General features: G+C 33.7%; 1 protein-coding gene across 2 annotated transcripts; it reads left to right on the top strand.

The window, feature by feature from the left end:
- The first annotated feature begins 3,064 nt into the window (after positions 1-3,064).
- Positions 3,065-12,428, top strand: LOC111988233 (gamma-interferon-responsive lysosomal thiol protein). Of its 2 annotated transcripts, none has more exons than XM_024020026.2 (5): positions 3,065-3,552; positions 5,159-5,224; positions 11,384-11,521; positions 11,656-11,748; positions 11,935-12,428. In XM_024020026.2, exons 1-5 carry the CDS (start codon positions 3,268-3,270, stop codon positions 12,079-12,081), a joined length of 729 nt encoding a protein of 242 aa, XP_023875794.2. In that variant the 5' UTR covers positions 3,065-3,267; the 3' UTR covers positions 12,082-12,428. The 2 variants fall into 2 exon arrangements, with proteins under 2 accessions (XP_023875794.2, XP_065617328.1); XM_065761256.1 differs by lacking the exons at positions 3,065-3,552; positions 5,159-5,224 and adding exons at positions 8,646-9,134; positions 10,746-10,811.
- Positions 12,429-13,442: the final 1,014 nt, after the last annotated feature.

Genomic DNA, 13,442 nt, shown 5'->3' with positions numbered 1-13,442 from the left:
AAAGTGAACGGACAAAAAAAAAATGAAGTCCATGACCAAAGTGGACGGACAAAGAAAATGATGAAGTCCTGGACGGATAAAAAAAAAAAAAAGGCCTGATAGATGCATGCATGGACGGCCAGCCAAAAAAAAAAATCCTGACGGATGCATGTATGGACGGCCACCCAAAAAAAAAAAAATCTTGACGAATGCATGCATGGACAGACACCCAAAAAAAAAAAAGGAAAAAGAAAATCCTGACGGATGCATGCATGAACAGCCACCCAAAAAAAAAAAAAAAAAACTGACAGATACATGCATGGACGGCCACCAAAAAAAAAAAAATGATTTTTTTTTTTTTTTGGTTACTTATCACTTTTTTTTTTAATTGGACATCATTTTTTAATAAGGGTATATGAGTAAATTTAAACAAATTCATTTTTTTCATCCTTCCACTTTTTCACTCCCAACCAAACAAAAGGGAGGAAAATTGAAATATTTCTATCCTCCCACTTTTTTATCCTCCCATCATTTTCTATCCTCCCACTTTTCCACCCCTCCAACCAAACACACCCTTAGGTTAGGTTAGAGTAAAATTTCTATTTTGTATAAAAAATAATAATAATAAATTTCCATGAATATAAAATATTTGTGATTTCCTAATAAATAAGTTTGACACCTACTTTTTCATTAGTACCTTTGATTGCATTAATGTGATCGTATTAATGAGCCAATTTTCCAAAACAACTAAATTTTTTGTATTACACAAAATTATAATAAAAAATCAATCTAACCTATTTGGCTCCCGATTTAATCGGTTGAAAAAAGCGATTTTTTTTTTCACTTTTTATTTATAGTTTTCATTTTTAAAGATAATTGGACTAAATTTAGGCTCAATTCATTATCAAACTAATTGAACCAACCGATCCAATTTTTAAAACCACGCCATTGGGCTAAAATATGGGATTGCTCATTCAAATTTTTGAGGTTAGGTTTTGTAGGGATATTGGGCCCAAGAGTTCATTATCTATTTGTATATTAGGCCTGTGGCCCAAGTTGATGATGAGGGGTTGTCCGATGAGGAGAAATCTTTGTCAAAAGAGACCGTGTTAGTAAATGAAGAAGTTAGTTGTGGTTATAATGGCCCAGGAAGGTGGTCCAAAGATGAATGCCTTCTTTGCTAATCAAGGCCACGGTTAAAAGAAGTGGTCTGCAGTTCAGGAGAACGTTCTAGGAAATCATGTTGGTATGGATAGGGGTTGTTCGAGGAGGAGAAATCTTTGTCAGAAGAGCTTGTGTTAGTAAATGAAAAAGTTAGCTATAGTCATAATGGCCCAGGAAGGTGGTCCAAGGATGAATGCCTCCTTGGCTAATCAAGGCCGAGGTCAAAAGAAGTGGTCTGTAGTTCAGGAGAACGTTTTAGGAAATCCTGTTGATATGGATAGGCATTGCAGAAACATAGGATAGGGGAAAGTCTTAAAATATCTAAGGAGAAAGCTGCTACCACCGCATTAAATGCACTGCAGCTAACTCTCTGGCCGCATTAATGTGGAAATGATACCTGAACAATAATTTTCAGCCTTACAGCTACTACATGAAGATCTATGGAAGGTACTGATGAGACAAGTATCAACATCAACCATCTGGCATGCATGTGAAGAAAAAAGATGAAAGGAGAAGAGAGTATAAAAGAAGAGGGAGGCAATGGGAGAACGGATCGAGAAACTAAGAGAAAATTATTGTAGCATCAAGAACTGACTTTGTAATCAAACTTGAAAAAAATATATAAGAACAAATCTCCTCGAACTTTGCCGAGGATGATTTTCTTCATCATAACCCTGTCTATTTACATCTTCTTGTCATCTAAATCTACTTCTATGTTTGTCTGATTCATTAGAGCCCAGTTTTCCAAATCATTCTCTACAAATTCATTGTTTTTGGCTTTTTGGGCTAAGTCCATCCATCGTTAGGCTAGAGACTCAAATCTGGTCCTTATAGGTTTAAATTTTCTTTTTAATTAACAGAGACAACAAAAAGACTTTACCAGTTAAGCTAAATAAAACATACGATTAGCTTTAGATTTTTGGTTAAGTTTCTTAACACTACAATTTATAGGGTAACTCCAATATATTGTTTCTAAAATCCGAGAATTATAAAATGCATAATTTAGGGCTATAATTGAGCTAATTTCTTTATTTTTTCCAATAATGTTTGAGTTTGGCTTGATTACATCAAGCTCAAACCAAGCCTACATAAAATGTTTGAGCTCAAGCTCGAGCTGGCTCAATTTGATTCATTAGTCAAGTTGAGGTTGAGCTCATTATCAAGCTCTTGAGTTCAAGATTCAACATAAGTACATTATCAAGTCAATTTTAAGCATATCATCAAGTCAATTTGGTTTGGATGAGTGGTTTAAATTCCTAATTAATTAAAGGCATAGTATTATATGAATTCATTTTTCAAGCCCATATAAAGTTTATTACAAAATTTAAAAAGGGCCTAGGCTCGACTATTTTTTTTTTTGGTTATCAAACCCTATCATTTACAAATTTTTTCATGAACAATTTTTTTTTTTTTTACTTGGGTTCAACTTGTTTATTAAACAAGCCTAAAACTAAGGTTCAAACTTGGCTTGTTTACAAATAAACCAACATGAATGAGCTCTTTATTGAGCTGGACCCAAATTATTTATAAACGACTTAGTTCATTTACAACTCTAGATGTACTGGGTGAAACAATTATAGAGTCCATCAATCCAATCATTCAATTACGTAATTTAAGAGGTGCCAAGACTCTTCAAAATAAAGTTGTCTAAACAAATTAAAACCTTAGAAAATTATACATAGGTTAAATAAGCTAAATAAACAACTTAATTTCACTCCACTACTCACTTGAGAAAATATTTGTATTAAAAAAATAAATAAATAAAGTTCTTATACTCCAGGGTAAGGTAACCATGATGATTATAACTAACCATGTTCTTTTGAGCACAAAAACAAGTTCTGACAAAGAAAAAGAAGCTGAAAAAGAAAAAGTCCATAACTCAATCAGAGCCTAAAGTTAATAAAGATAAGGAATTGAAGTCATACTGACGCTCACTTGCCCATATTAAAAACTAGCAGTTACTCTCACACTTTATTGTAATTTCACTGCAAATAAATAGAGTATTCAGTATTCTAATCGATCCACCATTACTTTCACAAACAGGTACACACAGTAAAGCCCATAGCCACATATAACCACACAAAAACCACACCGACTGAAGTGAGCTTCATCGTTTTTATTTTTATGTTTTTGTGGCCACAAATGGGTTCTCGCCAAATACTCACCATTTTGATTCTCACAAACACATTGCTCTCTCTCATTACCCCAACTCACTGTTCTTCTTCTTCTAAGTCAGAGAATGTTACTGTGTCGCTGTACTATGAAACTCTGTGTCCTTTCTGTGCGAATTTCATAGTGAACTATCTGGTGAAGATCTTCCAGAACGGTCTTATCTCCATTGTCAATCTCAGGATGGTCCCGTGGGGCAACGCCTGGATCAACAAATCGGACGGCTCCTTCATTTGCCAGGTCACTTCTCCATCTTCAACTTTCTTTCTTTCTTTTTCTTATTTTTATTTCACAACAATCTTTTTCAATACTAATATGGCACGGCAAACTGTGATGGGAATGTCACTTTTACGTAGATCCACCACTGATATCACAACATATCACACCATCTCTCTCACTCCACCTAGAAAACCAGTGATTTTAAGAATGAGAGAGAATGGTACTTAAACCAGTGGGTCATGCACGGTGCACCTACTATTCAAACTTGAGTTTCCCATTGGGGTTTTCTTTATGGGGCGTTAACAAATCCATTTTTAAAAAAAATTTATTAAGAATTGAAAAAGTTTTGAACTTTTTTCATTTTCGATAAATTTAAAAATAAAAATTGTATAGTATTGTGTATACTTAAGGCACACGTTAATAAAATCATTTATTTATTTACACATTGTATGCACTGGTAGAAGAACACGTTAAGATAATTGATAATTGATAGAAGCAGGAAACGAGAGTCACAGATTTTTTTTCCCTTGTGTTGAAGAGTAATGAGGATTTAGTTGTTCCAATGCGCATTTCCTGATCTACTTATTTTTAGTTTTTGGTCACCTTTCATTTCGTAGTGTCAAAATCTTTTCAAGTCACTTGTAGGAGCGTGCATCAGACGGACCACCCGACAAAACCAATTCAATCCAGCCTACTTTGTGTTTTGAGTTGATTTAGTTAGTGGGTTGGGTTGCGTGGGTTCAAAAGGATAGTTTTTTCAACCCATATAACCTAACTTAAACCCACCACATATGAAAGTTTATTTACGGAGTATTTTATAATTTTATAAATTAATGTTGATAAATTTGAAATTTTGCAATATAAGTTAAGCATATTATATGGGTTGTAATAATTTATAAAAAAATTAAATAATTAATAAAAGTTCAACTTATATAAGGTATGAGAGATGTAAGCCCAGCCCATTTCGTTAAGTTAGTTTCTACACATCTAATAAATAGGGTTTAGTTAGGAATTTCATAACCTGACAAGTTTGAGTTTTGAGTTGAAAATCCCTTTAAAAAAAATAATAATGAAAAATAAGACTAGGGATTGAAAAATAAGCCTATCCAACGAGTTTAATGAAAATTTTCAGTTGTCAACTAACAATAATAATGATAATAAATAATAAATACATGCACTGAGTGCATGGTGGGCCAGTCTATAAAGAGGCCTTAAGCTGTTGGGTCCGTGGGAGCCGATTTTAGTAAGTACTCTGGGCCAGGATCTTTGTTGTGATTTGTCCACGCGTGCAAGAATTTCCAGGTAAGGCCCTGATGATTTAAAATAAAAAAAAATGTATGTAAGCCTTGAAATTAGATTTATTGTATATATTATAGAGTAATGTTACAGGCACAAATTATTTTACAAAATTTTTACAAACTGCTAACGTGGCTTAGCATTTACCAAATAATTATTGGTAAATAAAAATGTGATATTAATGATGGCTCAAATTAGAACTAAGAAGAATTTGTCATATCAATAGTTTGTAAAAATATTGTAAAATAGTTTGTACCTGTAGCATTAATTCCTCTGTTTAACCCTTAAAGTAGAATTGTTTTAACTAATCTTCATTTTACCATATTTGCAGCATGGGTCAGATGAATGCTTGCTGAACGCTGTTGAAGCCTGCACTATTATTGTCTACCCTGATGCGGTAAGGCCCCCGATATCTTTATTATAAAAAAATAAAATTAAAAACACTTGATTATATTATAGTGAGCATATCAGGCTTGTGATACTAATTCTCTTGTTGCAAAGTGAAGGAATGGGTTAAATGATATATGCAATTGTGAGAGATTGTGTTTTCTTAACTTTTTGTAGTGAACTTTGCTTGTTTGCAATTTTGACCTATGTTTAGATTAACTTTTTGCTTATACACTTTATTATACATAAAAATTGTGAGATTTAAAAAAAAAAATGTATATAAGCAAATAAGAAAAAACGCAGGTATCAAAACCCTCCTCCCCGTCCGAGGGAACGTGCAGCAGGGTTTTGAGGGGCTATTGTGGGGCCCGTGGGCCTGATAGCCTCGGCCCATCGTGTAGCAGGCCCAAGGCCCACGCCGAGGAATACTGACTATTCAAGGCTAAATTGGGGAAAGCCTCTTTTCCCAATCCACGCCGAGGACCTCCTCATCCTCGGCCTGACAAGGATGATTTTTGGGAAAGACCAACCCCAAAGTAAGCTGTCACCCTCGCATTTAATGCATTCACCTAACCCCCCTGGCCGCATTAATGGGGAGATAACCCCTTAACAGGGCAACGTTGATCAGAGTGAACCACTTGAATACTGATAAGGCCTCTGATGGGACGGACGGCCAGAAGAGAGGCAAATGGGTGATCAACAGATGGAATAAGGAGATAGGAAGATGAAGACTATATAAGAAAAGCAAGTAAAGTAAAAAAGAGGGGGGAAAAAGGGGAAGAAAAAAGTCTCCTCGGCCCGTGGCCGAGGAGCATCCCCCCAATTGTAAAGAAACTCTAAGTATTTCTTTTATAAAAGAGGGTTCATGCTTGATGAACGACGGCCAGTGCCTAAACCTTTAACCCATTCTCTATAAATTTATTGTTTGGGTTTGTTGGGCTGAAAACCCATTCATACTCAGGGTCAATCCAAATTGAGTCCCTACATAAAATATTTGTGATTTCCTAATAAATAAGTTTGACACCTACTTTTTCATTAGTACCTTTGATTGCAGTAATGTGATCGTATTAATGAGCCAATTTTCCAAAACAACTAAATTTTTTGTATTACACAGAATTATAATAAAAAATCAATCTAACCTATTTGGCTCCCGATTTAACCGGTTGAAAAAAGAGATTTTTTATTTTTTCACTTTTTATTTATAGTTTTCATTTTTAAAGATAATTGGACTAAATTTAGGCTAAATTCATTATCAAACTAATTGAACTAACTGATCCAATTTTTAAAACCACGCCATCGGGCTAAAATATGGGATTGCTCATTCAAATTTTTGGGGTTAGGTTTTGTAGGGATATTGGGCTCAGGAGTTCATTATCTATTTGTATATTAGGTCTGTGGCCCAAGCCGATGATGAGGGGTTGTCCGAGGAGGAGAAATCTTTGTCAAAAGAGACTGTGTTAGTAAATGAAGAAGTTAGTTATGGTCATAATGGCCCAGAAAGGTGGTCCAAAGATGAATGCTTCCTTTGCTAATCAAGGCCGAGGTCAAAAGAAGTGGTATGCAGTTCAGAGGAACATCCTAGGAAATCCTGTTGGTATAAATAGAGGTTGTCCGAGGAGGAGAAATCTTTGTCAGAAGAGATTGTGTTAGTAAATGAAGAAGTTAGTTGTGGTCATAATGGCCCAGTAAGGTGATCCGAGGATGAATGCCTCCTTGGCTAATCAAGGCCGAGGTCAAAAGAAGTGGTTTGTAGTTCAAGAGAACGTTTTAGGAATCCTGTTGATATGGATAGGCATTGCAGAAACATAGGATAGGAGAAAGTCCTAAAATATCTAAGGAGAAAACTGCTATCACCGCATTAAATGCACTGCAGCTAACTCTCTGGCCGCATTAATATGGAAGTGATACCTGAACAGTGATTTTCAGCCTTACAACTACTACATGAAGATCTATGGAAGGTACTGATGAGACAAGTATCAACATCAGCCATTTGGCATGCATGTGAAGGAAAAAGATGAAAGGAGAAGAGAGTATAAAAGAAGAGGGAGGCAATGGGAGAATGGATTGAGAAACTAAGAGAAAATTATTGTAGCATCAAGAACTGACTTTGTAATCAAACTTGAAAAAAATATATAAGAACAAATCTCCTCGAATTTTGCCAAGGATGATTTTCTTCATCATAACCCTGTCTATTTACATCTTCTTGTCATATAAATCTACTTCTATATTTGTCTGATTCATTAGAGCCCAGTTTTCCAACTCATTCTCTACAAATTCATTGTTTTTGGCTTTTTGGGCTAAGTCCATCCATCTGTTAGGCTAGAGACTCAAATCTGGTCCTTATAGGTTTAAATTTTCTTTTTAATTAACAGAGACAACAAAAAGACTTTACCAGTTAAGCTAAATAAAACCTACGATTAACTTTAGATTTTTGGTTAAGTTTCTTAACACTACAATTTATAGGGTAACTCTAATATATTGTTTCTAAAATCCGAGAATTATAAAATGCATAATTTAGGGCTATAATTGAGCTAATTTCTTTATTTTTTCCAATAATGTTTGAGTTTGGCTTGATTACATCAAGCTCAAACCAAGCCTACATAAAATGTTTGAGCTCAAGCTCGAACTGGCTCAATTTGATTCATTATTCAAGTTGAGGTTGAGCTCATTATCAAGCTCTTGAGTTCAAGATTCAACATAAGTACATTATCAAGTCAATTTTAAGCATATCATCAAGCCAATTTGGTTTGGATTAGTGGTTCAAATTCCTAATTAATTAAAGGCATAGTATTATATTTCAAGTCCATATAAAGTTTATTACAAAATTTAATTTCCCGGATCCGAGTTGAAAAAAAAAAAAAAAACCAATAGTTTCCCTATCATTTACAAATTTTTTCATGAACATTTTTTTTTTTTTTTTTTTTACTTGGGTTCAACTTGTTTATTAAACAAGCCTAAAACTAAGATTCAAACTTGGCTTGTTTACAAATAAACCAACATGAATTAGCTCTTTATTGAGCTGGGCCCAAATTGTTTATAAATGACTTAGTTCATTTACAACTCTAGATGTACTGGGTGAAGCAATTATAGAGTCCATCAATCCAGTCATTCAATTACATAATTTAAGAGGTGCCAAGACTCTTCAAAATAAAGTTGTCTAAACAAATTAAAACCTTAGAAAATTATACATAGGTTAAATAAGCTAAATAAACAACTTAATTTCACTCGACTACTCACTTGAGAAAATATTTGTATTAAAAAAATAAATAAATAAAAGTTCTTATACTCCAGGGTAAGGTAACCATGATGATTATAACTAACCATGTTCTTTAGAGCACAAAAACAAGTTCTGACAAAGAAAAAGAAGCTGAAAAAGAAAAAGTCCATGACTCAATCAGAGCCTAAAGTTAATAAAGATAAGCAATTGAAGTCATACTGACGCTCACTTGCCCATATTAAAAACTAGCAGTTACTCTCACACTTTATTGTAATTTCACTGCAAATAAATAGAGTATTCAGTATTCTAATCGATCCACCATTACTTTCACAAACAGGTACACACAGTAAAGCCCATAGCCACATATAACCACACAAAAACCACACCGACTGAAGTGAGCTTCATCGTTTTTATTTTTATGTTTTTGTGGCCACAAATGGGTTCTCGCCAAATACTCACCATTTTGATTCTCGCAAACACATTGCTCTCTTTCATTACCCCAACTCACTGTTCTTCTTCTTCTAAGTCAGAGAATGTTACTGTGTCGCTGTACTATGAAACTCTGTGTCCTTACTGTGCGAATTTCATAGTGAACTATCTGGTGAAGATCTTCCAGAACGGTCTTATCTCCATTGTCAATCTCAGGATGGTCCCGTGGGGCAACGCCTGGATCAACAAATCGGACGGCTCTTTCATTTGCCAGGTCACTTCTCCATCTTCAACTTTCTTTCTTTCTTTTTCTTATTTTTTATTTCACAACAATCTTTTTCAATACTAATATGGCACGGCAAACTGTGATGGGAATGTCACTTTTACGTAGATCCACCACTGATATCACAACATGTCACACCATCTCTCTCGCTCCACCTAGAAAACCAGTGATTTTAAGCATGAGAGACAATAGTACTTAAACCAGTGGGTCATGCACGGTGCACCTACTATTCAAACTTGAGTTTCCCATTTGGGTTTTGTTTATGGTGCGTTAACAAATTCATTTTTGAAAAAAATTTATTAAGAATTGAAAAAGTTTTGATCTTTTTCCATTTTCGATAAATTTTTTTTTAAAAAAAATTGTATATTATTGTATGCTATTAAGGCACACGTTAATAAAATCATTTATTTATTTACGCATTGTATGCACTGGTAGAAGAACACGTTAAGATAATTGATAATTGATAGAAGTAGGAAATGAGAGTCACAGATTTTTTTTTCCCTTGTGTTGAAGAGTAATGAGGATTTAGTTGTTCCAATGCGCATTTCCTGATCTACTTACTTTTAGTTTTTGGTCACCTTTCATTTCGTAGTGTCAAAATCTTTTCAAGTCACTTGCAGGAGCGTTTATCAGACGGACCACCCGACAAAACCAATTCAATCCAGCCTACTTTGTGTTTTGAGTTGATTTAGTTAGTGGGTTGGGTTGCGTGGGTTCAAAAGGATAGTTTTTTCAACCCATATAACCTAACTTAAACCCACCACATATGAAAGATTATTTACGGAGTATTTTATAATTTTATGAATTAATGTTGATAAATTTGAAATTTTGCAATATAAGTTAAGCATATTATATGGGTTGTAATAATTTATAAAAAAAATTAAATAATTAATAAAAGTTCAACTTATATAAGGTATGAGAGATGTAAGCCCAGCCCATTTCGTTAAGTTAGTTTCTACACATCTAATAAATAGGGTTTAGTTAGGAATTTCACAACCTGACAAGTTTGAGTTTTGAGTTGAAAATCCCTTTAAAAAAAATAATAATGAAAAATAAGACTAGGGATTGAAAAATAAGCCTATCCAACGAGTTTAATGAAAATTTTCAGTTGTCAACTAACAATAATAATGATAATAAATAATAAATACATGCACTGAGTGCATGGTGGGCCAGTCTATAAAGAGGCCTTAAGCTGTTGGGTCCGTGGGAGCCGATTTTAGTAAGTACTCTGGGCCAGGATCTTTGTTGTGATTTGTCCACGCGTGCAAGAATTTCCAGGTAAGGCCCTGATGATTTAAAAAAAAAAAATTGTATGTAAGCCTTGAAATTAGATTTATTGTATATATTATAGAGTAATGTTAAAAGCACAAATTATTTTATAATATTTTTACAAACTGTTAATGTGACTTAGTATTTACCAAATAATTATTAGTAAATAAAAATGTGATATTAATTATGACCCAAATTAGAACTAAGAAGAATTTGCCACATCAATAATTTGTAAAAATGTTGTAAAATAGTTTGTACCGGTAGCATTAATTCCTCTGTTTAACCCTTAAAGTAGAATTGTTTTAACTAATTTTCATTTTACCATATTTGCAGCATGGGTCAGATGAATGCTTGCTGAACACTATTGAAGCCTGCACTATTATTGTCTACCCTGATGTGGTAAGGCCCCCGATATCTTTATTATAAAAAAATAAAATTAAAAACACTTGATTATATTATAGTGAGCATATCAGGCTTGTGATACTAATTCTCTTGTTGCAAAGTGAAGGAATGGGTTAAATGATATATGCAATTGTGAGAGATTGTGTTTTCTTAACTTTTTGTAGTGAACTTTGCTTGTTTGCAGTTTTGACCTATGTTTAGATTAACTTTTTGCTTATACACTTTATTATACATAAAAATTGTGAGATTTTAAAAAAATGTATATAAGCAAATAAGAAAAAAATAACTTGTGATTATGGTTTAAAATATTGTACAAAACATGTTTTTTTCTTAAGAGAACAAAGTGGAAGAGAAAGATTCGAATCTTTTTTTATTTTTGAGAAACCTTAAACCTATATTGTCCACTCCTGATAATTGTTTTTTTATCGTTAGGATTCGAATCTAAATTCTCCTAAAGTCGTAAGAAAATTAGACGATATGATTGAATTATAAGACTCTTGTCATCATGTCATGATTCATGAAAGAATGTTGCTGACCTGAAAATATTGTACAATTTGAGTCTGATTCAGGTCCGGCATTTTAGATTTATCCACTGTGTTGAGCGTTTCACCTTGGAGGGCAAGCATACGGAGTGGATCAATTGCTTTCAAAAGTCAGGATTGGGTACTGTACCCATCGATTGCTACAATAGTGGTTATGGAAATGTGGTTAGTTTCACTTGCTAGTTCTTTGATTGGTCCAGTACCATGTACCCTCTTCATTATTTCTTTTGGTTACTTTATTGTTCAAATTCATGAACTTTCTTCATTAGTTAAATTCCATATTCATATTTGATACACAGATTGAACAAAAATATGCCAAGGAAACAGCTCAGCTCAATCCACCACATAGATTTGTACCATGGGTGGTTGTGAATAATCAACCAATCCAAGAGGTTGGTCCCTTTTTGCTTTTTGATGAATATTCAATCACACAAAAAATGATCTCATCATGCAACATTCTTTTTATGAGAGATGATGTTGCATGTAACTGTTACATAAGATACCAAAGCCTTTGGTCCAACATTAGTCTTTAGGCTTTTCCTTCATTTATTTTCTTAACAAAATCTTTCTTGATGTAGGACTATGGAAATTTTGTGGCCTATATTTGTAAGGCTTACAAAGGTCCTAAACCTGAGGCCTGTAGATCAATTTCACCTATGGTTAACTCAATGGAGAAATCAAATTCTATCCAGCCAGTATGCTATGTGGATGAAGAAAGAACTTGACATCATTAACAACAGCAAATAGGATCCCAAGTTTGGTGAAAGATTCTCTGAGAAACCATGGATGAAGGAGGAGCTTTCAGTGTGACTCTAAGACATGATTTATATAATTCTACATCAGTACAAAACTTTACAGCATCATGGTGTATCACTAATGTTAATATGATGGTAATTTATTGGCTGATTGGCATGCTATGGAAAACAAATAACCTGGTTGTAGTACTCTTTTTTTTCCCTTCTTGATTTAGGTTATTTATGTGTCCTAACATGTATTTTTGTTTATAAATTTGGTTTCTAGAGAACAGCCTAAAGTTATCAAGAGCCTTGTAGCTCATTAGCATTGCTTGGTACTTGGTTATCCCATAGCGTAGAACTTGGCTTTAAAGATTTCCTTTCCTTGTGAGCCTTGTGGCTCATTAACATTGCTTGGTACTTGGTTATCCCATAGTGTAGAACTTGGCTTTAAAGATTTCCTTTCCTCGTTGTGAGCATTCTAAAAAAAAAAAAAGCCTAAAGTTTGAATACCAACATAGGACTAGTGATGATTAAGCTTTTTGAAGACTGATTCATGACTCTCCAAAATTGATATTTAGCAAAGTTATTTCAAATTGGCATGATCCCTGTATAAAGAATGAGACAAAAAGATGAAGAATGATAAAAAAGACCTATCTTTTGTCAGTTGTCAGTTGTCATCTTCTGTAAAGGGGCAATGACTGTGAAGGATTAGGTGATGAATTTTTATGCATGTGACTACTAATGAGTGGTCTGCGAGAATCTCGGTCTAAAGACTCATATAAGGTTGAAAACCTTACTTGGCACAGCCTAGAACATAAGTCACACTTGGTTGGAGGTAATTACCAACCCAAATGCAATCAGATGGATTTGATCTGGCCTCTCTCTTAACTTTTATTATGTGTAATTTAAGAAGGAAATTTTAAATTTTTTTAAAGATATACTAAGATTTTGAGCTACGGTGTCCACTTTATGGTAATTACTCTTTATCATCAAACTAGGATACTAATAGGTTTTTATTTGGTTTATGTGGGATTCAATCTTAATACGTTATTCGATGACAAGATACATTACCAATTGGGCTAATTGAAACCCACTATAAATTTTTTTTTTTTTTTTACTATTATCTAATAGATAAGAGGCATGGAATATTAATTTCCTCTTGAATTTTCTATGGTATGTACCATGACTCTTAGTATGATTATGTCCATTGTCCATTGAACATAAATGCAGAGAATGTTTCATTCATTATGAGGAAAATGAAAAGTTGTGGCATTGATGAGTTCTTTGTAATGTTTGTCTCACACGTCTTAATTCAGTAAAAATATATCAAGTTTAGCTAGCATCTTTAT

This window comes from Quercus suber, unplaced genomic scaffold (assembly GCF_002906115.3).
Source record: "Quercus suber isolate HL8 unplaced genomic scaffold, Cork oak 2.0 scaffold_403, whole genome shotgun sequence".
Taxonomy (NCBI): domain Eukaryota; kingdom Viridiplantae; phylum Streptophyta; class Magnoliopsida; order Fagales; family Fagaceae; genus Quercus; species Quercus suber.
Note: the sequence above shows the minus strand (reverse complement) of the source record. Positions and strands in the feature narration are given on the sequence as shown.